General features: G+C 53.4%; 11 protein-coding genes across 11 annotated transcripts; 4 read left to right on the forward strand and 7 right to left on the reverse strand.

The window, feature by feature from the left end:
- Positions 1 to 550, reverse strand: N0V89_006301 (uncharacterized protein; the record flags this gene model as incomplete). Its single annotated transcript, XM_056215071.1, has 2 exons — positions 1 to 467; positions 535 to 550. 2 exons carry the CDS (start codon positions 548 to 550, stop codon positions 1 to 3), a joined length of 483 nt encoding a protein of 160 aa, XP_056072338.1.
- Positions 551 to 1,810: 1,260 nt separating this feature from the next.
- N0V89_006302 (uncharacterized protein) lies at positions 1,811 to 2,464 on the reverse strand (the record flags this gene model as incomplete). The annotated part of the gene is made up of 1 exon (XM_056215072.1): positions 1,811 to 2,464. The coding sequence occupies one exon, from the start codon at positions 2,462 to 2,464 to the stop codon at positions 1,811 to 1,813; it is 654 nt and encodes a 217-aa protein (XP_056072339.1).
- A 5,311-nt stretch (positions 2,465 to 7,775) lies between these two features.
- On the reverse strand, positions 7,776 to 10,842 carry DIS3 (exosome catalytic subunit dis3; the record flags this gene model as incomplete). The annotated part of the gene is made up of 3 exons (XM_056215073.1): positions 7,776 to 10,078; positions 10,127 to 10,594; positions 10,641 to 10,842. The coding sequence occupies 3 exons, from the start codon at positions 10,840 to 10,842 to the stop codon at positions 7,776 to 7,778; spliced, it is 2,973 nt and encodes a 990-aa protein (XP_056072340.1).
- A 442-nt stretch (positions 10,843 to 11,284) lies between these two features.
- VMA13 (H(+)-transporting V1 sector ATPase subunit H) lies at positions 11,285 to 12,837 on the forward strand (the record flags this gene model as incomplete). The annotated part of the gene is made up of 3 exons (XM_056215074.1): positions 11,285 to 11,579; positions 11,628 to 12,159; positions 12,207 to 12,837. 3 exons carry the CDS (start codon positions 11,285 to 11,287, stop codon positions 12,835 to 12,837), a joined length of 1,458 nt encoding a protein of 485 aa, XP_056072341.1.
- Positions 12,838 to 12,978: 141 nt separating this feature from the next.
- Positions 12,979 to 14,172, reverse strand: N0V89_006305 (uncharacterized protein; the record flags this gene model as incomplete). Its single annotated transcript, XM_056215075.1, has 1 exon — positions 12,979 to 14,172. One exon carries the CDS (start codon positions 14,170 to 14,172, stop codon positions 12,979 to 12,981), a length of 1,194 nt encoding a protein of 397 aa, XP_056072342.1.
- A 2,168-nt stretch (positions 14,173 to 16,340) lies between these two features.
- Positions 16,341 to 17,042, reverse strand: N0V89_006306 (uncharacterized protein; the record flags this gene model as incomplete). The annotated part of the gene is made up of 1 exon (XM_056215076.1): positions 16,341 to 17,042. The coding sequence occupies one exon, from the start codon at positions 17,040 to 17,042 to the stop codon at positions 16,341 to 16,343; it is 702 nt and encodes a 233-aa protein (XP_056072343.1).
- A 301-nt stretch (positions 17,043 to 17,343) lies between these two features.
- On the forward strand, positions 17,344 to 18,636 carry N0V89_006307 (uncharacterized protein; the record flags this gene model as incomplete). The annotated part of the gene is made up of 2 exons (XM_056215077.1): positions 17,344 to 17,520; positions 17,569 to 18,636. The coding sequence occupies 2 exons, from the start codon at positions 17,344 to 17,346 to the stop codon at positions 18,634 to 18,636; spliced, it is 1,245 nt and encodes a 414-aa protein (XP_056072344.1).
- A 307-nt stretch (positions 18,637 to 18,943) lies between these two features.
- N0V89_006308 (uncharacterized protein) lies at positions 18,944 to 21,914 on the reverse strand (the record flags this gene model as incomplete). Its single annotated transcript, XM_056215078.1, has 5 exons — positions 18,944 to 19,042; positions 19,095 to 19,173; positions 19,225 to 19,571; positions 19,969 to 21,857; positions 21,911 to 21,914. 5 exons carry the CDS (start codon positions 21,912 to 21,914, stop codon positions 18,944 to 18,946), a joined length of 2,418 nt encoding a protein of 805 aa, XP_056072345.1.
- An 829-nt stretch (positions 21,915 to 22,743) lies between these two features.
- On the reverse strand, positions 22,744 to 23,275 carry GIM5 (subunit of tubulin prefoldin; the record flags this gene model as incomplete). The annotated part of the gene is made up of 2 exons (XM_056215079.1): positions 22,744 to 23,195; positions 23,248 to 23,275. The coding sequence occupies 2 exons, from the start codon at positions 23,273 to 23,275 to the stop codon at positions 22,744 to 22,746; spliced, it is 480 nt and encodes a 159-aa protein (XP_056072346.1).
- Positions 23,276 to 23,429: 154 nt separating this feature from the next.
- N0V89_006310 (uncharacterized protein) lies at positions 23,430 to 24,311 on the forward strand (the record flags this gene model as incomplete). The annotated part of the gene is made up of 1 exon (XM_056215080.1): positions 23,430 to 24,311. One exon carries the CDS (start codon positions 23,430 to 23,432, stop codon positions 24,309 to 24,311), a length of 882 nt encoding a protein of 293 aa, XP_056072347.1.
- Positions 24,312 to 24,714: 403 nt separating this feature from the next.
- Positions 24,715 to 25,758, forward strand: N0V89_006311 (uncharacterized protein; the record flags this gene model as incomplete). The annotated part of the gene is made up of 4 exons (XM_056215081.1): positions 24,715 to 24,955; positions 25,007 to 25,056; positions 25,114 to 25,465; positions 25,514 to 25,758. The coding sequence occupies 4 exons, from the start codon at positions 24,715 to 24,717 to the stop codon at positions 25,756 to 25,758; spliced, it is 888 nt and encodes a 295-aa protein (XP_056072348.1).
- Positions 25,759 to 27,814: the final 2,056 nt, after the last annotated feature.

The raw sequence follows: 27,814 nt of genomic DNA on the forward strand, positions 1-27,814 counted from the left end.
TCACCTCTCCGCCTCTAACGCCACCCATACCCCCGCAGCCCTCTGCTTCGCCTGCATCCTAATCTGCGCCTCCTCCGCCCCTTCCACGCCTTCGCCTCCCCTGAAACCTCTTGAACTCCCCGCCCAAAAACCCGCCAGCTCCTGCGCATCCTGAATCGCGCCGTCCATCCCGCGGTTCCAGATCCACAGCGATATCCCAATGATCAAGCTATACTTGACGAGCTGCCACACGAGCCGCACCCAGAACATGACGCTGCGGTACAGCATGCCGAAGATTTGTAGGCTGAACCAGAGGATTGCGACGAGGGCGAGGATGGAGGCGATGTCCGGTTGGGTGATGACTTGGGTTATGAGCGGGGAGATATGCGTTTGCAGTGTTTTGGAGAGGCCGTAGAGGGTGGTGACTATTTGGATGAGGGGGTTTGTGAGGGTTGAGGGGAGGAGCGTGTGGAGGAGGGAGACGTAGTCTGTGAGAGTGTTAGATTAGTTTTTCTATATTATAGAATGAGGAAAAGGGGAGCACGATGGGCTTACTTTGGATAACGTCCATGTTGGCGGTTGTGTATATGTAATTCGAGAGATATGGGATGTCAAATGTCGAATGATACGCTGGCCGTTGAGTAGCGGTCTGAGACGCGGTTGAGCTCTAGGTGGGGGTTGACTATGGCGTCGCGTCAAGCGTATTCAATTGATGCGGTGGTGATTATGTACGCAGCGGGAGCTGTTTGACGCGAGGTCTGTGTTTCATTTGGTTGCGCGCAGGCCAAACAAGGTTGTGGTGTTTCTTTGACAAGCATCTCGCTTCCGGGGTGCGAGCGCATCATAGCACGTGCATATATCTTGGCACGTACCCCTCATGTCACCTCACGCGCCTGCAGTCAGCAAGTTGTGCGTTTCAACCGTCACACCAAATGCACAGTACGCGCAATCGCACCATCCCGATCGCGTCAGAGACCTCGCGAATCGTGCATGCAGCGCTGCGGGGACTACCACCATCAGCCGGGTCTGGAACCGCAAACCAACTGGAGAAAGGCGGTGTACGACGGCTATCTATCTGTGATAAGTGTCAAACCTTCAGTGAAGCGTGTGAGTGGGGATATGGGGTTATCGATAGCCTCGTTGCGATGCTATAATGGTGATTTTCCACGCTACGCATGACGGGCGTCGACGCCAACCCTTGGATGCCATGGTGTAGCGAAGAGGCTCCACTATTGCGCAAGGCGCGGTCGTATGGTGCGCGGCTGCTATTTGTGTAGTATCCCATCGGACAGTCCGTCACTTCACCGGATTTAGAGATTGTAAACGAAGAACGGCTTAGACGAGCAGATCATTTCATATTCAACTGACTAGACTATCTGTGAGAAGACCAAGGCTTCTAGCGTGCGGTCGTACTGCTATGTTCATCTCCATGGCGACATCGCCGTGTTCTGCCCTATAGATATCAAAAGGAAGGATAAAAGGCAAGATGCCTGTGTAGGTGACAAAAGGTCTGGTATCACAAATCCATATGGTGTCCTCCAAACTCCCGGGGTATACAAAAGTGTGCGGCCGTCAAACATGTGCAGTGAAGGATATTCGACGGCGAACATGAGATGAGAGAAAACGTGTCGTAGAGACATGAGTGGTGGGTTTGCTCCTGAAGAGCGGAGCGGAGCTGCGTTGAGCTTGTGGTGTACATTAGGTCCGAGTATGTGGACATCGATGTGTCCTGGTGGGTCATTGATGGAGGACCCCGGTATATGAGCCGGTGGATCTGGATTCGTCCATGGCAAAACGTGGTGTGGCAGATCTGGTGAGCGTTGCTCTTCTTTCACAACTGTTCGAGATAAGATGGTTTCTCGTAGGAAAGGTTCAGAGGGCGATCCGAATGTGTTGAAGGTCGAACTGGATCGAACTTGTTGGAGTCAAAGCTCATGTCTTTGATGTCGAAGTTGAACGCGGATGCCTCTGACATTGACGGATAATGAATGCGAGGGCTTCCTCCGTAGGACTTTCGTGATGAGAAGGACTCACGAGGGAACTCGCTCGTCTTGGAAGAAGGTGAATATGGCGTGGGTGGTCTGTCCGCAAGCGAAGAAGTAGCACTAGACTTTCGTCGAACACGTTCTGGTTTACGGATCGGACTCATAGGATATTCGAGAGAAGGATAGTCATGAGGAGAAGGCGTGCGTGGACCATCGAAGTCATCGAAGTCCTTCTCAAGCATGACAGGACTCCTGGTGGTGCGTACAGGAGGCGGTGGAGCGGGCCGAATGCCGTACTTCTGCGGTCGTTGGGTGTATTGGCTCGGTCGACGCCACGATTCGAATTCGGCGTCAGGCAAGGGCGTCACGGCCCGGAAAGAGAAACCTCGCACTCGTCTCTTTGATCGTCTGCAGCAGAAGAGAGCCAGGACTACGACCAGCGCGAGGACCAAGCTGCCAAGGACAACGGCGAGGATAATCCAGATCTGGTTTTGGTCCATGTTGTCGATGGCTACAATGGACCCCTCGCTGCTCAGCGGAGTTGCACGGCTGGAATGGTCCGGAAATTGGACCACTCAAAAGGCGAAGGTAGGGAAGGTTGTTGACAAGTCCCGTGCGAGATGCAGCGAATGCAACAGCTAGTCGACCATGACGATGATGGAGGACAATGTTGAATGGGGTTGCAGCCAAGTGCAAGTGAGGTTCAGAAAGCCCAAGGCGATCTGACGGGCCGCAAGGGGCGGGAGCGGATTAGATGAAGTATGTATGTGTACGAGGCTGAGGCGAAGGTCATGCGCAACACAGTCCACCCGGATCGGAAAGTGGCGACCAAGATGGTGTATAGGCAGCGGGACAGAGCCAAGAGTAAAAGAGCGGCGTCTGGTAGACAGCAAAAGGCGCACTCGTACCTGCAGCTTGATGGAACCGTCGCCCTTTAGCTCGGAGGCGAATGCATGCAGGAACCGCAGCTTGTGCCAGACGGACAAGCAAGTTCAAGTAGCAGAAGCGGTGAGCGAGCTTAATTTCACAACTGCCTTGGAATATGGCACCCATACCGTTAGCCTGAAAGTGTGTGACCGCGATAGGTAGCTCCACCGCTCGCTAGGATGAACCTGCAGCATGGGCCAGGGCAGCTGCTCCACCTCCCACGCTGGCCTCCACTCCGTTCTGGCTTCGACTGGAAGAGGTCAGACGCACACCATGAGCTGGCAACAACGCCACGATTTGGACTTGGAGTTGGCGTCGATAAGCCTTCTCGATGCTGGAATGTGCCCCTGACGACCCCGCCTTCCCCCAAGGAGGATGCACGGTAAGGGACGTTCACAGGATGCGCGCACTGTGATTTTGTTTCTTCGGAATATTTTCTTCCACTGTTTTTCGAAACGATGCACATACGAAAGCTTTGACGGCGGGATGGAGCGTGTGCGCGGCAGCCTTTGCACTCTTGGAAGGCTGCGGTCTGGCGCTGCCCCTGACACAGGTCGATCATCGCAGGCGAGGGACGCCTTTGCACTTCTGGCATGGTGTCCGGTATAGCTTTGGCCAATCCTGTGCGGCATCGACTCGTTCCGCAAGCTTCCACACCTCGTCCTGGCAGTTCGGCATCTGGAACGTCAGCCCAGGAGGTGTGCTGTCACTGTCGACGCTGTTGCATCTTGGAAACAGGTGCGCTACGGTCAAGCGTAAGGTACAGGCGTAGAAGGCTGGCCAGTGAGCAGGTGGAAGAGCAACATCGGTGAAGACCGGCTCGCTTTGGCCCCTCTCCACTACCAGAATCCCGGTCGCAAACGAGCGGGCAACTGCTCAGGAACAGAACTGTGCCGTGTCTCAGGTTCTTCTTTGGCCATGGCGATGCCATGTCACCAGAGGCTGACCGCGTCCCAGCATCGAGGAGACTTTGGCGGCTGACTCTTGACTGGAACCAATGGCATCGCACATACGCCCATCGTTCGACGTCTCTTGTCGAGGAAGGCTTGCACTCATGAACGACTTTCCGGTGTGTTCGACAACGCACCGGCAATGGCGCCGCCAACAGTTCGACGGTTGCATCAGCTCCCTACAGTATGATACCGGAGTTGCCGCATCTGTCGTACGGTCTGGATCTGCAGGCTATTGGATAGTCTGTTATAAATTTTCCGAAGCGCTTCCCGCGCTGGATTACTGACGACGATGCTCACGACGGCAACTTTGGGCTAGTTGCTTGCATCATCATCCACTTCTTGAGGCAAGTACGACGCATCGCAATCTCGCGAAGTCTTTCGCCAACGCGACTCCATCAATAGCATTTTCGCTCGCTATATCAGCGAGGTACATGACACGAAGAAAGAAATGCGAACGCGAATGAAAATTTCCCCGCGTCCATGATCTCCACAGCCGTCCCGCACCCAAAGGATGGGCTCTGAAGCTTACGAATGTTGGCGACAGGATTCGGTAAAGGGACTGTCTATCCCCACTACAGATTGCAGTGCCGAAATCCTATCGAGATTTCAGTGTCATCGCGAGTCAGGCGAGAGGTGCTGATCCAAGCCTGCCGACTTACAGTACAGTACTACTGGGAAGACCTAAAGTGGAACACAAAGAAATTTCCCAGAACCAACGCTCGTACCTGACGCCGTTGCTCTCCGCGGAATCATTGACGGTTGCAACCGGATAAATGTCTAAATGTCAAAGCTGCACGTGGATTCTGATCATCGACGCCACAAACGAGGCACCCCTGCTTTGCTCAAAACCCTGATTCCGAACCGTCGCACTTGGCAGCATGGGGTTCTTTATCTTGCTTTTTCCCGCAATGCACCTCAAACGTGGAGAAATAGCTGTTCTCGAACCTCACTGGAGAGCATTTTAAATGTTAGCCTAGGAGGCTGAACAGCTTGCAATGCCAACTCATCGCTGTTGCGCTCGGCTAGATCAAAGGAGAAGGTCGTCGTGAAAGTTTCTTGCAGGATGCAGTACGCAAATCTTCGCTTACACCAATCACGAACCCGAGCCAACCTTGAGGTCTTACCTCAAAACTGCTTAGACAGCATCAGGCCAGCGTCTTCAACTCCTGGTCCTTGAATTTCCTGATGTGACTTTACTGTGTATATCCTAGAGCCGATATCTACAGGCACCGCAGTCACGATCCTTGGGAACATCATGAGTTGGCTTTGGATAACCTCGCGCACGGCTCGGTCTTCCTAACGCGCAAATCTCAAGCTTGCGTGTCCACCTCATATACTTCACGTATCTATCGTTACGGCTCGGTATCTGGTGCTCTCGATGTTTCCGGTGATCAGCAGACCCGATACGATAACGGTGAGGGGCTCTCTCACCGATCGCATATCGCTGAAGCTGTTTTGCGAAACAAGGAGACATACAGTCAGCTCTCAGAGTCACGTTCAAGAACCCCATGATCGAGACTCGCAGAGGTCCCTATTCACACCCGTTTCAGACCGTCGCAAAAGTCGGAGCTTACGAATACCCCGGTGAGTTGACCCTTGCTAGCTATCGGATCCCACAAACGGTCAGGTACGAGACCGTTCAGACATATACCGATCCCGGCCATTATCATCGCCACACCTGCTCCTGTTCGCACATTTACACCAGCGCAATGTCGGATAAATGTGGGCGTCTTGTGATGGCGGCTTTGACTCACAATGCCAGTCTTCGACCGACAATGCAAGTTTCCGCTCATAGGCACTTCCGGCTCAAAATCCCATCACATCGTGTCTCGTATATCCCCTCATCCGCCGGGTCGCTTGGCGTGGGATATAGCAATATATCGATAACCCAACGGTCAGGCAGAACAGCCGTTGTATAGTTCACGCAGCATAGCGTGCACCCTGCGACCAGCGCAGAGACGGCTCTGATGTTTCCTTTGTCCCGGAATTGCGCTTGTTGCAAACTGATGGTGGGATGATGTGGGATGTCTAACGGAGATGAAGTTCTGACGGCCTACGATGTTCAGTCGAGAATCAAGAAATTCGCATAGGCAAGCAATTGCGACGTTTGGCGACCAGACAACGTTGCAGTGCTCATCGGCTTCCTAACACGGATCTAAGCATTCACAGACCGCAGTGCGTCCGCATTGTCATGCTGAACCTAGCCATCGCTGATGCAATCACACTTCGTCACGCCGATCTTTCATCTCACCAAGACTTTGTGAATCACATTGCCCTACCTCGTCTCACTCCATCCTGCAGAAAACCGCAAACCCACATCCATGATAGACCTCCAGCCGCCGAGTCGCACGACAGTAAGCTATGCATGGTATACAGTAAAGCTATCCGGCACGGTGCAGGGCGTCGTCGCGTATCGTGCAACACGAGGAGAAGGTCGGACGAGGCGCGCCAGAGTGTAGCACAGCCGAAGCGAAGAAGCAAAGTAAGACAACGTCTTTAACTCAACTGCATGGATCAAACTTCCGCAGCAATCAGAGAGGATATCATGAACGCTCGCTTTGTAGCTGTCTTGAACCATTTCCCCGGGGCATTCTTCGATGTGGCTGTACAAAGTAACAAGACCCAAGGAAAGTCTATATTTGCTTTTCACCGTCCGCCTGCGAGGATGCCGACAGTTTCCGACCCGAACGACGATTGCATTGACAGAGCCAATGCAAAGTCCTATGACTGTTCACACTCTACCGGAATCTGTCCCAGCAATCGACGTGAAAGCATGGTCATTTCAATGCTCCAACCATTCCGTCTATCCTTTCCGACCTTACACCACGCACAGCCCACACATACCATTGCGCAAGCGCGAACACCCTAGACATCAGCATCAACGCTCCCCACAAGCATCTACCCAACAACCTTCCTGCACACCATCCCAAACAATCCCTAACACAAACCTTACCTGTCGTCACTCGCGCCACAGCCCATCGGCCAACCTCCCCCTCCAGCAATGGCGCCCGTTCCCGTACCAAACTCCGCCCCCGCGCCACTAAACTCTATTTTTTGCTGTCTGAATCTTTTTTTTTCTTCGGTGCATTACAGTTACTTTCGGAGATACCTTCGGTGCGGTTCGGCGAGACCGACCTTGTAGAAACCAGTCGGAGAGCACTCCGTGTGGGAAGCGAACGAGCAGATCGCGCAGGTGCAGGTGAGACGCGTGAACGCACGCTGCACATCCATCTGATGTTGCACAGAGATCGGAAGGGAGCCGATCGTAGGGAGCAGAGCAGAGCAGGTGGACTGTGTGTACTATGCGGGTCATACTCACGGGTGATGCTGCGAGGATATGGGACCTGGTCGGACATCACAGCAGGATTTCTGACGAGGCGCCAGGTTAAGATGCTGGGGGAATGCGGGATATGCGATTGAGGAGTGCGAGTAGACGTCTGGCGAAATGATTGTCTTGGGATGTGATCGTACGTTGCCAATTGCACTGCATGACGAACGTATTTCCCTCGAGCCCAGCAGTGCGGATCGCGTACATCGAGGCAATAAATGTATTTCTTAGCGATGGCATGTGAACATACAATTTAGGAAGTTGGATATGAATGGAAGTATCTGAAGTAATCAGGTCGGTCGCTCGGTGCTTAGTCGGGCCTTGTCTGCTCAGCGCGTGGAGAACAGTGACTGAGGATATTCTGGGAGCATGGCGGTTGAAGATCGACACCGTCCTTTCTTGCGACGACGGGCCTCCTGGTGACTGGAAAACTATGTGTGTGCTTTAGAAGCTGTTCTCTATTCGTGAGGAACCATCAAGCAGAAGCGTCTCAGCGTTCTGCCATGCTTTGATCAAACATTGACTACGAGCCCTGCTCTCACCCGAACAACGCCGTCTCCATCCCTCCACCAGTTCCCCTCGAAGCAAGAAAAGATCCACCCCTCAAACCAGCGTCAACTTAACCTTCCTCTTCCCCGTACTCTCCTCAATCTGATCCGTAATCCTAACCCTAACCTTCTGAAAGAGCTCCACCTCCCTCCCCACCCCACCCTTCACACTCAACACGTAATTCTCCCCATCGAACTCCGCCTCCGGCTCCGGCGTCGCCAGGTCGCGCAACCGTATCAAGCTCTCGATGCCAAACCGCGGCACAAACACAACGAACCCGTTCGAAAAGACTTTCATGACGAACCCATCCTCAGTGATGTCCTTGCCCTTGAGCGCCTGTCCGACGTAGTACTCGATCGAAGCGCGGCCCGCCATCTGCGCGTTTCGGTGCCGCACGTTGATGTTCTTGCAGACGCCTTCGAGCTTGGCCTTGGAGTGCAGCGACGCGTCGAGCGGCTCGTAGTCGATGGCAGCAGCGAGCTGGCGGTGGGCTTCGAGGTCGGCGTAGCGTCTGATGGGGGACGTGAAATGTGTGTAGATCTCGGACGCGAGGCCGTAGTGCCGGAACTCAGGGTAGGCCTGGGTGCCTGCGCAGAAGTACTCTGCGGACATCATGCAGCGGGTAGCCATGATGCGGACGAGGGTGTTGAAGAAGGGTTCGCCGTCTTGGACGCACGTGTCGAGGGAGTCGGCGAGGGCTTTGGAGCTGTCGGTGCGGAGCTCGAGGCCTTTCTTTACTTTGAGCTGGTTGGAGAGCTCTTCGAAGTTGGTTTTTGGGGGCGCGCCGTGGCGGCGGAGGAGGGCGGTTTGGGGGAAGGCCGAGTGGTTCTTGGCTGCCACGCTGATGTTGGCTAACAACATGAACTCCTCAACTAGCGAGTTGGTATCGAGGAGACGTTTGGTCTGCACGTCGACGGGGTCGGACGTCTCGGATTCAGTCTGCACCTTTACCTCTGGCGAGGCAAGGTTTAGTGCACCGGCGTCGTACCGCTTTTGCTTGAGCTTCTTGGAGAGCATGAGCAAGGTGCGCATACCGGCCGTGAGATCGTCTTGCTGTGTGGCATCGTCGATGCGAATCTGTGCTTGCTCGTAGGAGAAAGCTTCGCGGGAGCGGATAACTGATTTCGTGAAATGTGAATTTACGATATCGGCATCGGGCGTGACCTCCCATATGACTGAGAAGGCGTAGCGTTCCACGTAGGGTTTTAATGAGCAGAGGTCTGTGCCGAGGAGCATAGGCAACATGTCTATTCGCTTGTCGACCAAGTAGACGGTTGTTCCACGCTGGCTGGCTTCCTTATCCATGGCGTTGTTAGGCTTGACGAAGTGCGATACGTCTGCAATGTGAACACCGACTTCGAAATTGCCGTTGGGGAGTTGGCGCGCGTGGAGTGCATCGTCGATGTCTACACAGCCTGGAGGGTCGATACTGCAGACCACAAGATCCCGCAAGTCTTTGCGGCCCTTCCAGCCTGGATCGTCCATGCTCGCCGGCACTTTCCAGTCGTGACCCTCAGCAGGCAGGCAATCTAGCACCGTCTTCGGGAAAGGTTTGTATTGTACGTCCCATTCCAGCAGCAACGCCTCTGTTTCTGCCCCCTTGGACTCAAGCTCTCCAAGTGATCGAACGAAGTGGCCCATTGGATACCGTGAGTCCCTATCCCACGAATCGATTGTGGCCAATACTCGTTGACCGAGGAGCTCCCCAGCTTGCCTTGTGCGTATCCTGATCTTCGGCACGCGCTTGTCCATGGGTATCAAGAATACCATTTGCTGTTGTCTGCTCGACTTGGATGTGGTACGCACGGAGTCCCGATCAATGTGTCCAACGTACTGTCTCCAGTTCCGCTTGACGATACCGACTACGCGGGCGGTGGGCTGTGGCCTGCCCTCGGTGCTCTGACCATGTGCTCGCTTCACCTCCTCCTGCAAAGCTTTCCGTTCCTTTTCAGAAACAATGTTCTCACCGTCTTCAACCTCAGGATTGTCGTTCTTATTCAGAGTTTCCTCTTCAATGATTTTCGTAGACGGTGCCTTCCATTGATCCTGCGGAAGAATCTCAACAACAACGACATCGCCGGATACGGCACGGTTTCCATTTTCGCGTCCTAGTATTAATAGAGACTTGTCGAAAGCGGGAACGTGCACGGAGCCTTCCAAGTAGTTGTACGGTGAAACGTTGAAGATACCCTGGTGCAGGACGCCCGCTTTTACACCCGTCATCATCTTGGAGATGGTGTAGTGCTCGGAGTAGAAAAGCTCGGTCTTCTTCGACCGTACTTCTCTTTGATCTTGAGCTGCGCTCATCATGTCTAGTAGTTCATCGGCATTTTCAAGTCCGAATACGAAGTCAGCGACTATGTCTATTAGCGCGTGTATGTAATCTGTTACGTGTGGCAACTTACGAGTACTGGATGGGATATTGTCTGCTCTCGCCTTGCGTAGACAATCCCTGTCATCGGTAATCATCACGACAGTCGGGATGCGTGTCTGCGTCTTGCTTCTCGCCTTGACAGCCTGGTTGATGTGCTCATTGTACCACTGTACTGCCCTTCGCACTGCTCGATCATTCCGGTCATTGATAGTCTCTCCCGACTCTCGCGGGACATGGGTTTCCTGGCGGAACTCGTTGAAGAAAACATAAAACCGCTTATTCTCATGTTTCGTCAGAGCAATCAAGCGGTGATACAGCGGTAATGAGCGGTTCTTGACTTCCTCGAGTACAGTCTGCAATACAATGACGTCGTGAAACGCAGTCTCCACTTCGAAAAGATCCATTCCAGTAAGGAAGGCATTGGTATCCGGTACTAAATAAAGTCCATTTGGGTAGTCTTTTGATCCAGCGGGTGTGTCGGAGAGCACAAAAGGTGTGGCTATACGGGTTAGCTGGGTTATATCACGTGAACCGTGCGTTCGTACTTTTTTGGCTGAAGTCTACAGGCGCGATGTCGAGGCATGCTCTGCACAGATTTGACGAACATGGGATGTCCTTTCGTAGGTAGAGCTCTCGGACGATCTTCTGGACTTTGCCACTTTTTGTCGAGCGCACATAAACCTTGCTTGAGAGGTTGGTCCCTCCTTTGTCCGTAGCAGTGGAGCGCTTCAAGCTGAAGTATTCCATCTTCGATATATGGCGCGAACGAAGTTGTGGTGGAGGTGGTTGACGCAAGAGGTGCTTGTTCGAAAATGTGCTTTGCCAAGAGATATTGGAGGCAAGGCAAGAGCTAGGCTTGAAAGGGAAAGCGCGACTAGCCGCTGGAGGGAGGCTCGATAATTGCGAAGATTTATTATGTGAAAGGCAATTGAGAAACCCAAAGCATCATACAAAGTTAAAGCTCATCATATAAAAAAATGTATAGATCCAGTCAGGCCAATGATTTCAATGAACAGTACGTTGCGAGGTCTCGGAGCTAGCGTGGTCCAAGCTCCCTAATGACGCTCCTCGTGCAGCTCGGCGGGCTGTGATAGCACCACAAGCAACACCGTCCAGCTCCAGCAACGCATCTCCCGTCCTCGTCGCGGGTCCTCCTCTCCGAACGACACCTACTGGGGGCTCCGCTATCATGTCGCTCGACCCGCCGGCGTACCTGGTTACCATCCAGGCCAACATTCGCACCCGACCGATATCATGGGAAGGTGCAATGCGGGCAAAGACCATCACCGAAACTGATCTCCAGAAAATCAAGTCAATCGACAAGGTGCGCAAGGAAGAGAGGAAGAACAAGGTCGAAGGGGATGTGCAGAGCTTCGTGTCGCTGCTGTTGGGTGGAAACGGATCGCAGAGCATCTTCGAGGCGGCAGCGAAACGCCAGGATATCGTGCAGTACATGCTGGTGCTGACCGAGGATCTGATAAATGGTATACGCTACCATTGCGCAGAATGGCCCTTCACTAACAACAGCACAGATATTCCCACTCTGACAGAAGCCCTTGTCCAGCACGCCACGCCGTTCAAGCCCTTCCTGCCACTGCTCAAAGCTGGCTCGAATGCTGAGGACACGATACCCTTGCTCACATCCTCCGTCCTCTCCAAGTTCCTATCCTACGCTCTTGTTCATTCCACCAAGACCACCTCGCAGATTGACGAAGCTCTGCCTCAACTATATAACTACCTCTCCGCGCTCGCTAAGAGCCAAGATGCGGGTCTTCAGGACATCGCTGTCCAGGAGTACTCCGCCGTACTGCGAAACAAGAAGTCGAGAGAACTGTTTTGGAAGCAGAGGAACGAGACACTCAATCCATTGATGGACATTCTTACCGCGGCATCTGGCGCTAGCAAAGACCAGGACTCGTCTCTGCGAAGCGGCGCAGCGGGTAGCATTCGCAGTGTACCGGAAGGCCTCACTGGTGGAGTCGGACTACAATTGCTCTACCATGTATTGCTGGTTGTATGGCAGCTCAGCTTTGAGGGGGAGCTGGTTGGCGATGGGCTACAAGAGTACGATATCCAAACCTCTAGAGAGCTTCGTGACTAACCTTGTCCAGCGAACACGATATCGTCATGCTATATACCCACCTCCTTCGCATTTCGCCAAAAGAGAAGACCACGCGTCTGCTCCTATCAACTCTCCTAAACCTCCTTACCTCGAACCGCCAAACTCTCCTCCCTGCCGCAGTCCTTGCCCGCTTACCAGCCCTCCTCTCGTCACTTAAATCTCGCCACTTGACCGACGACGACGCGCTTGAGGATCTCAAGTCCCTCAGTGAACTGCTTGAAGAGTACACCACCACGCAAACAACCTTCGACGAATACGCTGCCGAGATCCGGTCCGGTCACCTGCGCTGGTCACCACCTCACCGCAATCCAGACTTTTGGCGCGACAATGCTCGCCGCATCCTTGAAGAGAACAAGGGCGAATTACCAAAGAAACTGGCCGAAATCCTCTCCAAGCCATGGGAAAATGACAAGCAGGTACTAGCCATCGGGTGCAATGACGTCGCCGCTTTGGTGAAGGAGGTGCCTGAAAAGCGATCCCAACTTGAGAGGCTAGGTCTGAAGGGCAGAGTGATGGCGCTGATGCAAGAGGCGGACGAGAGTGTGCGGTGGGAAAGCTTGAGGGCTGTTGGCGAGTGGCTACGCTACAGCTTCGAGTCGAAGGATGTACCAATGCGGTAAGATCTCTCACATATTGATTAGCTTGGAAGAGTCTGTCAATACACTAGACTATCGAGTCTTCGGACCTGTATCCAAATGGCGTACAGTGAAGAGCCATATGCAGAGTCTAGCTTTGCATAGAATTACTTGGTATTCCCTATGTCATACAACCTCCATCGCCATTTCCCCCGGCGCACCCTCCAGCAGATCAAGTCTTGCTGAGAACGCGTTCTCCAGATCCACATTGACTTGCTTTACCGGCCACTCGATGAGATGCCAATTCTCCCTACCCAATGCTACCGCCACTGTAATGATGAAATTGGCGCCCATTCCCTCTAGCCACCACACGTTGCGCACTCTCCCAGCAAGCACAGCGTAGTGCGCCAGTATCGCCAACGCGTACTTATTCTTCTGTTCCACCAACCTTATAAATTCCCTCGAAATGCGCACAGCCCAAACAAAGATCGCCCCGCGGTCCTTCATCTGCACGATCTTACCGCCTTCATCGGCGTACGCGTAGTCCACAGAGGTCAAATAGGGAAACTCGTTCTCAGCTATAACCAATTCCGAGACCAGCGCATACGTTTCTCTCAAGTAGAACAACGCCGAGGTCAAGGTATCGGCATCAGGCGATGGATCAGGGCCGCCGTTCCAAAGCCGCTCCATATCAGCGAGGCGCTGATCTTCTTCCAGAGCCAGATCTGACTTCGGTCGGCGGTCCTTGGGCCACCAGTGTCGATTCGCAATGACGCTCATTTCGCCGTTCACGACGTGGTCCCAGCCTGGTATTAGGACCGTCCACGGCCCGCGCAGACCCCATATCGTTCGTAGCGTGGCCGCAAGCATCCTATCCACTACGTATGGAGGCGGTGTAATTGTCCCTTGTAAAACGCTTGCTCGTATGTCTTCCAACTCCTGTGTCGCAGTGCGGAAGAAGTATACCGCGGTGAGCGTCGAACTCGCAAAGAGAGCAGCAGCGTTCTCGGCATTGATGTTGTTTAGTTGAGGCCGGAACCCTTGTATTGCCTTGTTCATTTGAGACGCCGCCAAATCTGTCATCGCTCTGCGTTCCGACCCACGACCATGCAGCCTTGCGAGGTGGAGCGATGCGACCGCTAGGATGTTGTGTACGAGGAACTTGTGGTTTGCTGCTAGGTCAGGCACGACGGACTGCCAAGCTGCTTTCGCAGGGTCTTCGTCCGCGAGCGTGAGACTCGTGGTATACTCATAGTGGTAGAGAATTCCTTGCAGAGCCGGTGGAAGGTTTTCTCGTATCGGTCTCCATATGTCGTTGAAGCGGAGGTACGGTGATATCCAGGGAAACGTGGTTGGTATTGTGAGGTCGGGCAGTGACATGAGCAGTGGAGGTGTCGATGGAGGTGTCAAGAAGGCCTTATCTGAGGGAACCAAAGCTTCGGGCACCAAGGTCCCTCTGAACACACCGACCTCATAGGGCTGGTTTGGCAGTAAAGATCTTTGCCTTGATGGTGAAGCTGTGACTGTGGTGGAAGTCGATGATGGAGGAGACGGTATGGATGATGTGCATGTGGTTGTGGACGTGGAAGGCGCGGATCCGGCTGTTAACCGCGTAGAAGGAGCGAGGAGGAGGAAGCTCTGTAAACGATAAGCACGAGCTCGTCAGAGGCATCGATATCACCTAAAATAGACTCAACCTACACATTGATCTCCTCGTTTCTCACAATTGAAGCATTTCGGATGAGCGCCGTCGCACTGTTTGGATTGTCAGCCTTGGACCATAGGTATTCTCTGAAGCTATACGATTCGCCAAATCCATGCGTAGCAGGGTAAAAAACCGAATCCCCCATGGAGTAAGATGATCGATCGAACAATACCAGAATTGATGATGCGTGTCAGTGGTCAAATCCGGTGCTATTCCAGCGGAAATCCATATTGTGTGTGGCTTATCTGCCTCCAAACCTTGCATTTACGGTCTAGGACTGACAGAAACCCAGCTACAACCTATGAGCTTTGTACGTAACTGAACTTGAGTTTAGTTGCCTTAAGTGTCCAAACGTTTGTTTAGCCATCCAAAGTACTCCGATTGATCGTTTCCATGCATTCCGAGAAGCGGTTGATGTCGTACTCTGAGATCCAGGATTGGAGGTCTCAACGACTAATGAAATGCACCTACTTTGATTCGTCTCCGCTTGCATTGCGAGCAACCAAGTCTCGTCTTGTTGTGTGCTTTGCGCGTCCCTGTGATCCGAGCGGACATCGTACACGCTCGTCGGTGATTCGTACAGTAAGCGAAGTGCTAGGGGTGGTCGATGGTATGGAAGATAGGATGATCAGGTCGAGAGTATGCGGCGTTATACCACCACTTTGCAATGAATAAGCTTAATAAAGAGGAGTGCATCGACTCGGGGCCACCGAAGTACTATAGATCGAGAATTCTTGACTCCTCGCAAAGGTAGACTAATTCGTGGCTGAGCGTTGGACTGGCGTGGTAGGAGCATTGCGTAGGCCCGCTTAAGTCTCCACTTATTCTGAGCTTTCGTACTCGCGTCTCTGTGATTCGCCAGCCCGGGCACTTGCCGCACCAGAAAGGGCAAACGTCTCGTCTACACACGTGACAGATGCGAGCGAGCTACTTAAGGTCGACCCTGCTTATCCTCCCGGTAATCTCACTGCGCCCTCGCTCTCATTATATCCAGGATTCCAAATGCACTCATTTGGAATTACTTGATAATATATGCCGTTTCCAAACATCGTTGTAAACCTGAAGAGGCAACGTTCTTTTGGCCCGCGAAGTTACCATGACTGTTCCCGTAGTGTTGCGTCCGCCTCAGGCGTAGCAAGGGATTCTCGTCCGGTGACCATATGCAAGAATTCGCTTGGATCGTGCTTACTGCTTAAATGCCAAGGGGACCGTCTTTGACATGCAAATGCGTGAGCATGTTTCCGCTTGGAGTGAGCAAGTTGTGACTAGCCCTCTGATATCGGTCTGGTACCTGGTTCTTGAGGACAAATTAGCACGAAGAAGTCTCCGTGTCCGACGGGATACAACAACAAAGAGGGAAATTCAGGCGGTGCGTTGTTCTGTGTCAATAAGGTATGCTTCCTAACTAGCAGAGACAGGACACGCAAATAAAGCTTGTGTAGGCTCGCGAGGCCACTCGTGTTTCGTCAGCCAATCTGTATCAAAAAGCCCAGCCGTCATGAAAAAGTCGAGCTTCATGATATTGCTAGTGGACGAACTCAGTATTTCTCTACTCCTCAGTCCACTCGTTGGAAAAACACCCATAAGCCCACATTTGGATCATTGTCATGTTGATCATATTCCTTAAAAGAATTTGGGGTATCTCAAAACACAATCCACCACCCAATGTTAACTCCAGTGCTGCGACGGTACAGCTATGGAGAACCTGAAGCAAGACTCCCTTGTATACCTGCTTTCGAAGCAGCAAAACCCAAATGGACGGAAGTGCCAGTTTGTAAACACTCTGTCGTGTGTACGTGTGCTCAAGTCTCTCGCGCCACAACCCAATTCTCGACCCAAAAGTCTATTTCAGCCCATGATCCACCGCACCACCTCCAAGGTACTTTTCCAGCTTGTCGTCTCCATAAAACATCGATTGCAGCTTCTCATGCTTCTTCTTCTGCTGCGTCGCCAATTTCCTTACTTGCCCAGCGTCGAGCGTGGTTCCCTTGGGCGGCAACGCCTCTCTTCTCTCCTTATCGACAAGCTTCTTGTCCACACCAAGGCCCAATTTATCCCGCTTCTCCTTCGGCACGATGGGGAAGAGCATGCCCTGGCCGGTAGCCCCGAGACCCATGCGCGCATCGACATCAAAGCCATGCCTTTGCAGCAGCTTCAAGCCCAGTCGCGTGCGGTCTATGCCGGAAGGCGTGTGTATCTCCGGAAGCGCAGCTTGATGCACCGGGCTTAGGTAGTGCATGCGGTCATCCGACTCTTTGACAGGCGCGCCGCAGATGCCGCAGGTTGGGAAGGCATCTGTTTTGGGTGGCGGTTGCCCGTTTGGGAACACGATGGCGAGGTATTGTTCGGCGAAGGAGCGACCGTCAAGTACGGAGGGCGCGGTGAGGGGAGTCGACTTTGAGGCAGGCACGAACTTTATGGGCTTCTGCCAGAGTCTGCTTCCGTATGCTGGCTGGTCGACGAAGGGGGCGGTGGAGATGTCGGCATCGTCGAAGCGGGGGTCGTCTGGGTCGACTTCTGGGTACGGTTCGTGTGACGCCGTCATGATCGTAGTCGTTATGGGCGGGCAGACGATGATCTTATTGATTGACAGTTAACAAATGGTCTTCGACCGTATAGCGAAGCAAGGAGTGACTCCGCTCCATGAAAAATGAAGGTGGTGAAAGATCATGGGGAACCCGTCACCCGTTTGCAAAGCCATAACTTTGGACAAGGCGGCAACCCGCATCGCGTGAGCACGTGCTGACTGATAAGCGATAAGCGACGTCAATCACCAACCCAAAGGTTCGGGCCCTCCCGTCCCGTCTCGAGCCTCAATCTAACGTTCCGCCAACCCTACCCTTAACATGCCCGTTCACATCCTCGGCCAGGTGTATGAGCAGGGCATTTCCTCTGTTCCATATGGCTGGACCCTCCTCAAAATTGTCCCGGGAATTGCGTTGATATACCTCCTGAAGTTTTACTTCAATGGCGCGGTCAACACATCGGAGCGCAATATGCACTCCAAGGTGGTCATAATGACAGTATGTTTAGCTCGGCTCATAACTATGTAGATAGCTAAGGAAAAACAGGGAGGAACATCAGGCATCGGCGCCGAAGTAGCAAAAGGCCTCGCGTCCCGCGGCGCCCAGATTGTGTTACTCACCCAGCATGCCCTTACCGACCCCTTCCTCGTCGATTACATCGAAGACCTGCGGTCGCAGACGGGCAACGAGCTCATCACCGCCGAGCAAGTCGATCTTGCGAGCTTGCACAGTATACGGAAGTTCGCTACGAAATGGGTGGATAACGCACCCCCGCGGCGTCTGGACATGGTCGTTCTGTGCGCAAACACACGGACACCTTCGGGTGGTTCAGCTTCTTTCACGGAGGACGGTCTAGAAGCGACATGGGGCCTGAACTACATGGCAAACTTCCACCTCCTCAGTATCCTGAGCCCCGCGCTGCGAGCACAGCCTCCTGACCGAGATGTCCGCGTCATTTTCGGGACATGTAGTTCGTACCTAGGCGGCGTATTGCCCGTCTCCGGCACCGAAGATTCAAAGAAAGGCAAAAAGGAAAAGTTAGAAGCCGTTCCATTCACACCCAGCACCGCCTACGCTACGTCCAAACTCGCCCTCATGACCTTCGCCCTCGCCTTCCAAAAGCATCTCTCCTCCTACGCTCGCCCGGACAAGAACCCTGTGAATTCGCGCGTCATCCTCGTCGACCCGGGCTGGACGCGTACACCGGGCATGCGCCGCTTCCTCACCTTGGGCAGCTTGTGGGGTCTTTTTGTGTACATGGTTACGTGGCCGCTATGGTGGTTGTTTCTAAAGAGTTCCGATCAAGGCGCGCAGACGTTCTTGTATGCGGCCATGGAGGCGCAGTATGGCCGGGGCGAGGGAGGATGGTTCCTGAAGGAGTGTAGACAAATGGGAATTCTGAAGGACGAGGTCAAGGATGAGACGCTGCAGAAGAAGCTTTGGGAGGTCAGTGAGGAGAGTATAAAGGTATTGGAGCAGGAGGGTGCGAAAAGGAGGGCTGCCGAGAAGAAGAGCGAGCCCAAGGCGAAGGAGAATGGAGCGGAGAAAAAGGCAGAGACGAAGACGACGGCGACGAAAGAGAATGGGGCGGCGAAGCAGCGGAAAGGGAAATAGTTGTGTAGCAAATACATTTGAACAATGCATGCGGCGAGAAGGCTACACCATTTACGTAAACGCATAATTCATTGAACCCGTGTATATACCGAAACGCCCATTCCCCGACGCCTTTCCTGCCCAAAATACAGATGATGCCGCTGTTACTCCGACAATATGCTCTCCTTCGTTTACAACGCTCAAACATAGACACATCAACAACATTATGCATATGCAAACATGCAGAAATCAGACTATTACATCCACCGATTCAGACACCGCTTGCTGACCAGGACCGGCCTGATGCAAACACTGAACGTGAAGACGCTCAAGCCTTCAACCTCCTCTCCTCGCACCGCATGCAGACGGGATCCTCCGATTCCCCGCGGAGGAAGTACCTTCCGTCCTCGAACGGGCCAGAGCACTCCTATTAATTGTCAGTCAAACCATCCCAAAACCAGATAGACACGGAAACTTACCATGCAAACAAAGCAATTAATATGCCACTCCGCCCCCAATGCCTTCACCACCGTCTCTGTAATCGGCTTCCTACACTTCCTACACTTCGTACTAAACCGATTAGTATGACAGTCCACACACCACGCGTACCCCTCCTTCTCGACAAACGGCGTCGAGCTATCAAACGGATCGCCGCACTGCGCGCAGAAAAAGTGCCCAACGTGCCACTCCGCGCCACAAGCTACGACGACCTCGCCCTCGATGGGCGTCTTGCAGCTCTTGCACCTGGGCGAGAAAAGCTCGTGGAAGTCGAGATGGCAGTAGAAGCGGAGTGATTCGTCGTGCCCGTCTTCGGACTCGAGACGCTGCATGTCTTCGTAGGTGGGGTGGGAATCGAGCATGGGGAGGTCTTCGCCGCGTTGACGGGTGCGGATACGGGAGACGCGCTCAGCGTGCTTGAGAGAGGGCTCGGGGTAGAAGGCAACGCATTCGAGGTGCTCGCCGCAGTGGTGGCATTGGAAGCATTCTGGGTGGAAGCGAACGCCGGCGGCGGAGACGATGCGGCCGGCGATGGGAAGCGCGCAGTGTTCACAGAGGGCGCCGGTGCGAACGGTAGTAGCCGTCCAGTGCGAGCGGGATGTGGCGGCGGCGTTGCCGCGGGCGAAGGGGATTTAGATTTGGTCGGGACGGGGAGGGGCGGGTTGAGGTTGTTGGAGCATCCACGTTGATTGAGGGGATAGAAGGGGTGACGGATATCGAGGGTGCGTTGACCTTGGATCCTCTGCTCGGGGCTGGAGACTCGCTGACAGCGATTGTCGGGATGCTTGGTGTAACGGAGATCGAAGGCGCACTGGGATTCTTTGGACCTCGCGATGGCATAGGTGACTCGCTCACAGATATCGTGGGGATAGGCGTGGCGGACGTTGAGGGAAGCTTCCGATTCTTCAAGCTGAAACTGCCGCTGGGGGCGCTGACAGAGATTGAGGGCGTCTCTTGGACAGCAATCGTGGGAAGGGAATGCGCTGAAGATGGCTTAGGGCGCGCTGAAGGGGCCTGAGAGACGTTTATTGTTGGTACGGTAGGCGCAGCGTTTTGAGGCGGGGTGTTGACTTTCCTTGACGATGCGACGCTGGGGAGTGGCCTCGCTGGAGGGTCCTCAAAGACGCTGATGGCGGGGATTTGTGCCCGATTGACTCTGGTTGAGGGAGCAGACGGAGTGGCTGAGGCCTTCACCGCAGGAGTTGGAGCCGGCGTTGGAGGTTCCACCTTCTTTGGGGGCTCAGCGTGTGTACTGATCGTAGGAACGATCGGAGCAGTCGCCGCTTTTGATAAAGGTCGAGGACCTCTAGTAGCCTGGCTGAGAGGCCGAGGCGATGCAGCAGGAAGAGCTGAGGTTTCCTCCTTGAGTACAATCTCCTTGGGCTTCCACTCCTTCTTGAACGATACAATCGGACGTCCTGGGCTATCCGACACCATTGTTGGCGTAGGAAGTTTGCCACTCCTATCCTTTAGCTTAAATCCGGTTGCCGCACGCAATTCATCACTTCGAATCTCTTTGCCATCTTTCTTCTTGACCTCGGGATCATTCTCCGCATCTGACTTGCCGTCCTCGCTGGTTCTGGGTAGAGCCGAGTTGCTAGTGTAAGCGGCATTACGCGATTGTGATGGAGGATTCCTCTGGATCTCAAAACGATCAAATCTTTTCATAGGTACAATTGGATCAGTGTTCGATCTCACAAGACTCTTGTCTTTGATGGTTTGTACGCGAGCGAACGGATTCCGTCTAACCCCCAAAGGAAGCTTGGCAGGCGCTGGAGGGTTCGTGACAGCTGGAGGTGGAGGAGCAGCTTGTTCTTCCTCTGGTTCTTCGTAAATCTGGTCGTTGGGGTTCTTGAACAAGCTTGCACTGGTCCTCCTGCGCGAACCGCTGCTGCTGCGCCGTTTTTGGTTTGGATCCGACACTTTACGGTGTGACGTGGACGGAGTTGAGGATGCTTTCGGCAGTATTGCCGAATCTTCTGCCTTATCGCCATTGAAACTCGCCTTTGTAGGGGACGTGCTGAAGGCTGCGTTGGCGGTGAGGGAAGACCCACTGCCAGCGCGGCGGCTTTGGAGACTGCTGCTCCTGCTACCGGATGTGCTGCCCATCGAATTGCGTTTTCTGCGGAGTTTCGAATTTGTCCGCTGTAGATCCTGCTCGCTGCGGTCTAGACTCTGGCTCCTCTGAACGCTGCCCTTCCTCGTCAACCCAGGATAGGCGTACGGTGCGTCTGGGTTCGCGCCCGGCGCATTGGGATTGATATGCTTCCAGACCAGCTCCGCAGCCTCGTCTCTTGCCGCCTCGTATAGTTTCTCCTCCGACTTCAGATCCGCTTCATCCAATGCTGCCCGTAATGCGTGCACCTCGTCCTTCTCTACCTGCCGCCGTGCACTCTCGCGATACTGCACACTCGGGGTTCGTTCCCTCGCCGTTGCGGACGTTGACATATCTCGTCCTCGCGGAGGCTGAACCAAAGGCCGCCCAGTGCTTGCAATCATCTCATCCAAGCTCATATTGGAAGTTGCTCGCCGGTGTAACTTGGGTTCGGGGGTTGTTGACGCCGGCGGTGCGTCAACGTTGCAACCGGCCTCTTCAAAGGTCGGATGCGAGAGCGGCGATATAGCGGGCGAATCGGAGAATCTGTTGGAGGATCTGCTGGACCAGGTGTTGAAATGTGCGGGAGGAGGCCGAGAGCCTGTAGGGCGAGCGGGACGGTTGGTACGTAGGTCTTGTAGATAGTTCGCTATAGCAACCGCGTTAGGAATATACACCGGAATGCTTTCGTAGCTTGCGTACTCATCTGTGAGGAGCTCATATACACTGGGCCTGGCGACGATGCGCCATCCCTTTCCTTCCGATGCATCTCGGAATGCGCGTGTTTACTTCGGCACAAGCTCTGTTTATCTGTAGATGGATGGGTAAACACCACTCAATCATGCAACAAAGTGAACCAGCGTCTTTAGAGGGTTTGCTTAGGGATGTCGCACAGCGAATGCACACTAGATATTGCAGTCGAATTGGAAGTTGCGGTGTTGTCGTGGTCGAGGTCTAAGACGTAGCGCGCAGTGGTTGGTCGCCTGGGTGACGCCACGATCATAAGCCATCCCTGCTACCGTAATCGGCAAGCACCCCAAGTTTCAACCTCCACTTCGGCGCTTGACAGACTATCGATAGTGTTTCGTCTCGAACTGCTGGACTCAGCTCCGTTATCGATGGGTGACGTAAGAATTCGGACGTCTTCGCCGACAGATCCACCCGCAGAGGTCGACTTGTACTTCTCGACGCCTGGACGCACCGCTCTGTGCTCACTCCTGTTTGTGTATACCGATTTTCGAAACAAAACAAAGTTTCACGCGTCTGCGAGGGCTCCACGTAATTGGTTAGCCCACTGTGAACTGGTTTTAAACATATTTGTCGGTGAACATGCCGATGCTTAGATTGTTTTGTCTCCTACTGATGGCTCTGCTCTTTCGCTGGCACTGGTATCGCCGAGGTAGCGCTCCTTTCTGAAGGTGGTCATCCTGGCCTGAGGAACCACTCTGTTCTCTGGCTATGTCGTTGGCCATCATTTAGCCGATTGATGTACAGCCGTTGTGACCCCGTTTTGAGCATACCATGACGCGATCTCCTCAGCTGCCTGCTCCCTCCTTCTGGCTTTGCTCCTGTGCGCTCAGAACCTTGACCCTTATGACCTCTTCCACCATCCTCACGTTGTTTGCCTTCTGGTTGACCACGCCTTCCAGATCTTTCAAACTGTCCTGTAAATCCTTCACCTTGCGGTTATAGAAGTCGGTCGCATCCTCGACACTCTTCTCGACGAAGAAGCCGGTGCCAATATCGATAAGTACGTGCGTAGAGGAAGTGAGGCGACCAGGAACGTATAGGGAAGAAGTGAGCGGGACGAGAAGTGACTTGTCGGCGGTCCCAGGGTTGACACCTTGCGATATCGAGTTTATACAGTCGCGGAATTTAGACTGAGCGGTGCGTAGGGATTGGAAGGAGGTGGTCAGATGCTCCAATTCGCGGTCGAGCTGTTGTTTCAACTCCTGGAGCTGCGGCACCGGCAGCTGCCCGAGATCAACTGTAAACTTGTTAAGATGGCTATCGTGATATCTTAGGCATTCCGGACTTACTCTGGCCAGGCTGCTTCTGCGTCGCCATTGCGGGTAGTCGCAGTCAATCGCGTGATGGTGGTGTCTGCCCCGCGCGAAACTTTCTGTGGAGGGGAAGCTCGGGCTTTGCCGAACGGAGGAGCTTGAGCGCGCTTCTGCCGCAACTCAACCACTGGTGTATACCACCGTCTCCATGTTTCCTTATGTTGGGTCGGCGAACAGCTTTGCGCATAGCTCTTAGCTCACGCCCATTCTCACAGAGCATTCGTTTCCCTCCGGCAAAAAGGTTCGATGGCGATTGTGCGGACGTGAAGAGCTTAGATCTCAGCGAACCGACAGTCTTTCCCAAGCAGTTTACTGATATTCCAGCGATCAAAAAGTGGTTCACCTCAGTCGATTGCCCTACAGACCATGGCGTGTATTACATCCCGAAAACCTCGTATCTGGGTCGCCATAGCTCCCTGATGGTTCCCCTGGAGTACACGCGCTATCGTCATAATGGAGACGATGTAAGGACTGCGAAATCGATATCGACATTCGAATGTATCCAAGCTCCTTTGTCTTTGTTGCTGTCTCATATATCGAGCGAAGACTACTCGCAGCAGCTGTATCTCGCACAGTGCTCCCTCGACGACCTCCCCTCTGAATTGAAACACGACCTGCCTGCCCCCGAATTGATTACCCACCTCGGTCGGGGTGACGTCTATGCTTCTAGCATATGGATGGGACGCCCGCCGACGAGCACGCCCCTACACCGAGATCCGAACCCAAACCTATTCGTACAATTAGTTGGGAAGAAGGTCATCCGCCTGATGAAGCCAAAGCAGGGCAGGTTTCTGTACGATCGATTAAGGACAGAGATGGGGCATGCGCACTTGCGGGGTGAAGAGATGATGGTGGGCGAGGAGAGGGATAGATTACAAGACGCGATCTGGAATGAGAAGGAGATCAATGGCGTCTCTGCTAGCGGTGTGGAGGCTAGATTAGAGGGCGGTGATGGGCTGTATATTCCGCTGGGCTGGTGGCACGCTGTTGAAAGCATTGGGACGCATACGAACGCGTCTGTGAATTGGTGGTTCAGGTAGAAGAGATGATAAGAGGTTCATCGCACCTTCCGTCGATCGCGACACGTGCAGCGTGCTTTCCCTACCAGCAGCGCAGCTTCGTTGCATCCAACTGCTGTGCCCTTCACTCTTCTTCCTCTCTTCCTCCTCACTCGGCCACGGCGACTATGGAATTCGTGCTTCGTTGTAACGATCTGAAATGTCGCTCTCAGCTGCATGATCGAGCTGTGGTGACAACATGCAGGTGAGCTACGCTCCTTCGTCCGTGCTTGCCACTTCGAGTTAACTCACGAGGTCGGATGGAAGTCACGTCTTCTGCACGAACTGTGCAGACTCAACAGGCCTATCGCGGTCATCTAGCGGAACCCGAATATGCCCAGCTTGCCAGACACAGCTTACCAACCCCGATGATGTCGTCGCTGCCATGCTCAATCCTGCCGAAGACTACAAGACAAGCGTTCTGTCCGGGCTCAGCCCTACTATCATCATGGAGTGTGCAAGCAGAGGTCTGGCTTTCTATAGCTATCAGGCCTCGCAAGAGATCATATATCAAGAGCATCTGGCAAAGTCATTGACGGAGAAGTATGCAAACCTGAATCAAGCCATGGATAAGCTTATACATGAAGCCAATGCTCAGATCAAGTCACTCCAGGAGAAGCTACAAGGTCAGTACATTGCTCGTCTTGGTTGCAACGAGATCTGACACGATCCTCCAGCAATGTATGAAGAGCAAGCTTCCCTTGAGCATAACAACGAGGAGTTGGCGGTGAGCAGAGAAGTTTGGCCGTATGTGTACTTGTACTTGTACGCTGAACGCATATAGAACGCCTTCCGAGCCAAGACCAAAGCGCAGCAGCAAACCCAAAAGATGTACCAGGCACTCAAAGCCCAAGTCATGGCAACACAAGTCGCGAACGCCGCTGGCGAAGAAGTCGACCATGCCATGCATACGATCCGGCAAAGCGATCGCTACGTCGACAAGCTCCCAGGTACACGTTCAGGCACCGTAAATCTCAATCAGCTCGGTACGAACCAGCAACGTGGCGGAGGGCGACTGCATAATCGTGATGCCAGCGGAAGTTCGGGCAGCAGTGGGCAACAACGGATTGGTAGTCGACTTCAGTTCAACCCTCAATTGCAGCAACGAATGTTTGGTGGTCGGACGAACACTGGCCGTAAGTCCCTCTTCTTACAATGGAGCGCTTCAGCTGACATTGAAGCAGAGTCAGCACCTGTTGGCACGCCACAAGTGCAGGGACACCCGAGTCGCCGTAGCCAAATACCCGTAATGGGCGGTACACGTCAGAACGCCTTCAACAACGTCGACATTGGTCCGCCGTATCAAGCCTCGCCTATGACGCGCCAGCCGCTTGCTGGCAACATCAACGCACGTAATATGAACTTCGGGCTCTCAGGTAGCACATCGAAGAGGTCTGGGATGGGTAACATTGGACACCCAGGGCGTTGATGGAGAGGCATATCTCGTCAATCGGTGAATGTGAGGAATTACGCCGGAGCTAACGCTCCTGTGTTGCCGCAGGAAGCGAAATGGAGCTGCGCCATGTAATCTTATTGGAGTGTATCTACCAAAGTGCATTGTCGGATCATGCGGATGTAATATTGAAGGACTCGGGACGCGTTTACAACAGCGAGAGTTGACTCGCGGCTCGATGGACATCGGAATAGTAATCTGCCAGGAAATTCATCCCTAGCTACCATCCAAGATGCTGCTCGTGGCTGCTTGCTATGCCTCAGTAAGTACAGACATACGCACTAGGCGCAAAACAAAAGTATTGTAGAGCTTCAACCGCATGATTTCAGTTGCATCAATATCTATAAAGATCGCGGATCTCGTGAGTAGACCCAGGATCTTTGCTGTTTAAAAGTCAAATGTAACGACTGTATGCACGTTGTGCATATAGAAGTAGCAGGAGGATTAATATGTCTCTTGGGTCCTCACTCATTCTACGTGACGGGGCCGTCATTGTGCTAGGACTCAATTGGGCAAGAGATGTGATCGGGTTTTAGTGCGGTCCTACTGCTACATGGAGATGAGCTCACGATAAGAGGCTAAGGGTCGATCATTGAATAGGGTTGCAAGAGTAAGAACGCTAAGTGTGATAAACATTGGATCCCCTTTAGGATGGAGCGGCTAAGAATCAGCGTTCATGACTCGCGAACACAAGGGCGCAGTTGCCCGGGAAAATATTTGCTCGTATAGAGTAGGTGTCGTTGAAGGACTCGGGCAGAAGGGCAGAAGAGGCGTCGACGGTTCGCGTCAAGAGGGCGCAGTTGTTCTCCAAGCGCTCTCTGCGCACACGCGAGTAGGCTGTGTACATGATCGTCGTCGTATTCCGGGACGAGCTAGAGTTGCGAGGAATAGTGGGCAGGGAGCTGCGTCAATGTTTTGCATAAAGCAGGGCGTGGTACATTCGGATAGGCATCTATGCATACATGTATACGTGATTCAGGTACGTGGATGGCTGCTTGCGGAAATGCACCTATGTAGCTGCAGCGCGGCTGTCGGGAGAACTTTGGGCTGCAGAGTCTATCCATACGACCGGTAAAGGGGGCTGTTAGACTTCATCGATTTTGGGCTCTGGGCTCGAAGGCATGTCGGCTTGAAATCGCGCGAATGATGGAGGTGATAGAGCGTCACATTGCTTTATCGGGTAGCAATGCCGTTTCGAACCGCAAATATTGATGGAAGTGGTTTAAGAGACAGTTCCGAACTGTTTTCCGGGCGGAAATCCCGCGTCGAGCCGCAGCTCTCTACGTATGGCAGGTTGACCGGTGCAGCTGAGCTGTCATTTCGATCGGACGCTGGGTGGTGGCGGCCTAAGTTTGACCGCTCTCGCGCGGCCATGTCCTTTGCAGAGATTCCGACATCCGTTGGCTTGAGTCACACGAGTGAGCATAAAAAGGTGAGATGTCGTTCTTTGGCCGACGGTAAACGATAACTGACCCGGCTGGGCTTGGGACATGGGTTGCCGTGTGACTCCATTAGCTTGCGTCAGCCGCTTCTGCAAGCCTGCAGGGTATGCTTGCATGTAGGCGACCATCTGGCTGACCAACTTAAACTGCACACGACCACACGTCTTCGTCAAGGTTAAGTGTCGCGAGACGATAACTCTTTCAGAAGTCGTTGGATATAGAAAATCAGCTGGAGTGAAGCAGTAGAGTTGCATACCTAGCATAGAGTCGCGTACCTCCGTGTTTGGTGGCGGATGGAGGTGAGGCGAGGTCTGCGCCTCAGGGGAGGCGAAACAGTCTTCGTCCTGCGAATAAGGATTTTGCAATCTCCGAATTGCGTGATCTTGAAGGTGACGGAGCAGAGAAGAAGACCAACAAGTATGTATGGAGGAGGGTCGAATTCGTCATCGGTGCGGCTCAGTCATGACTTGCATTAGTGAAGGCAACTTGAGGGAGACATCTACATGATGTTGCATGTACATGCGAGTCAGATCTCTATTTGGCTAAGGTTTTCGTAGTGGAGGGTGGGATCCGTTGGGTAGATATATATT

The sequence above is a fragment of the Didymosphaeria variabile genome (assembly GCF_027946475.1).
Source record: "Didymosphaeria variabile strain IMI 356815 chromosome Unknown scaffold_4, whole genome shotgun sequence".
In the NCBI taxonomy this organism is placed as follows: Eukaryota; Fungi; Ascomycota; class Dothideomycetes; order Pleosporales; family Didymosphaeriaceae; genus Didymosphaeria; species Didymosphaeria variabile.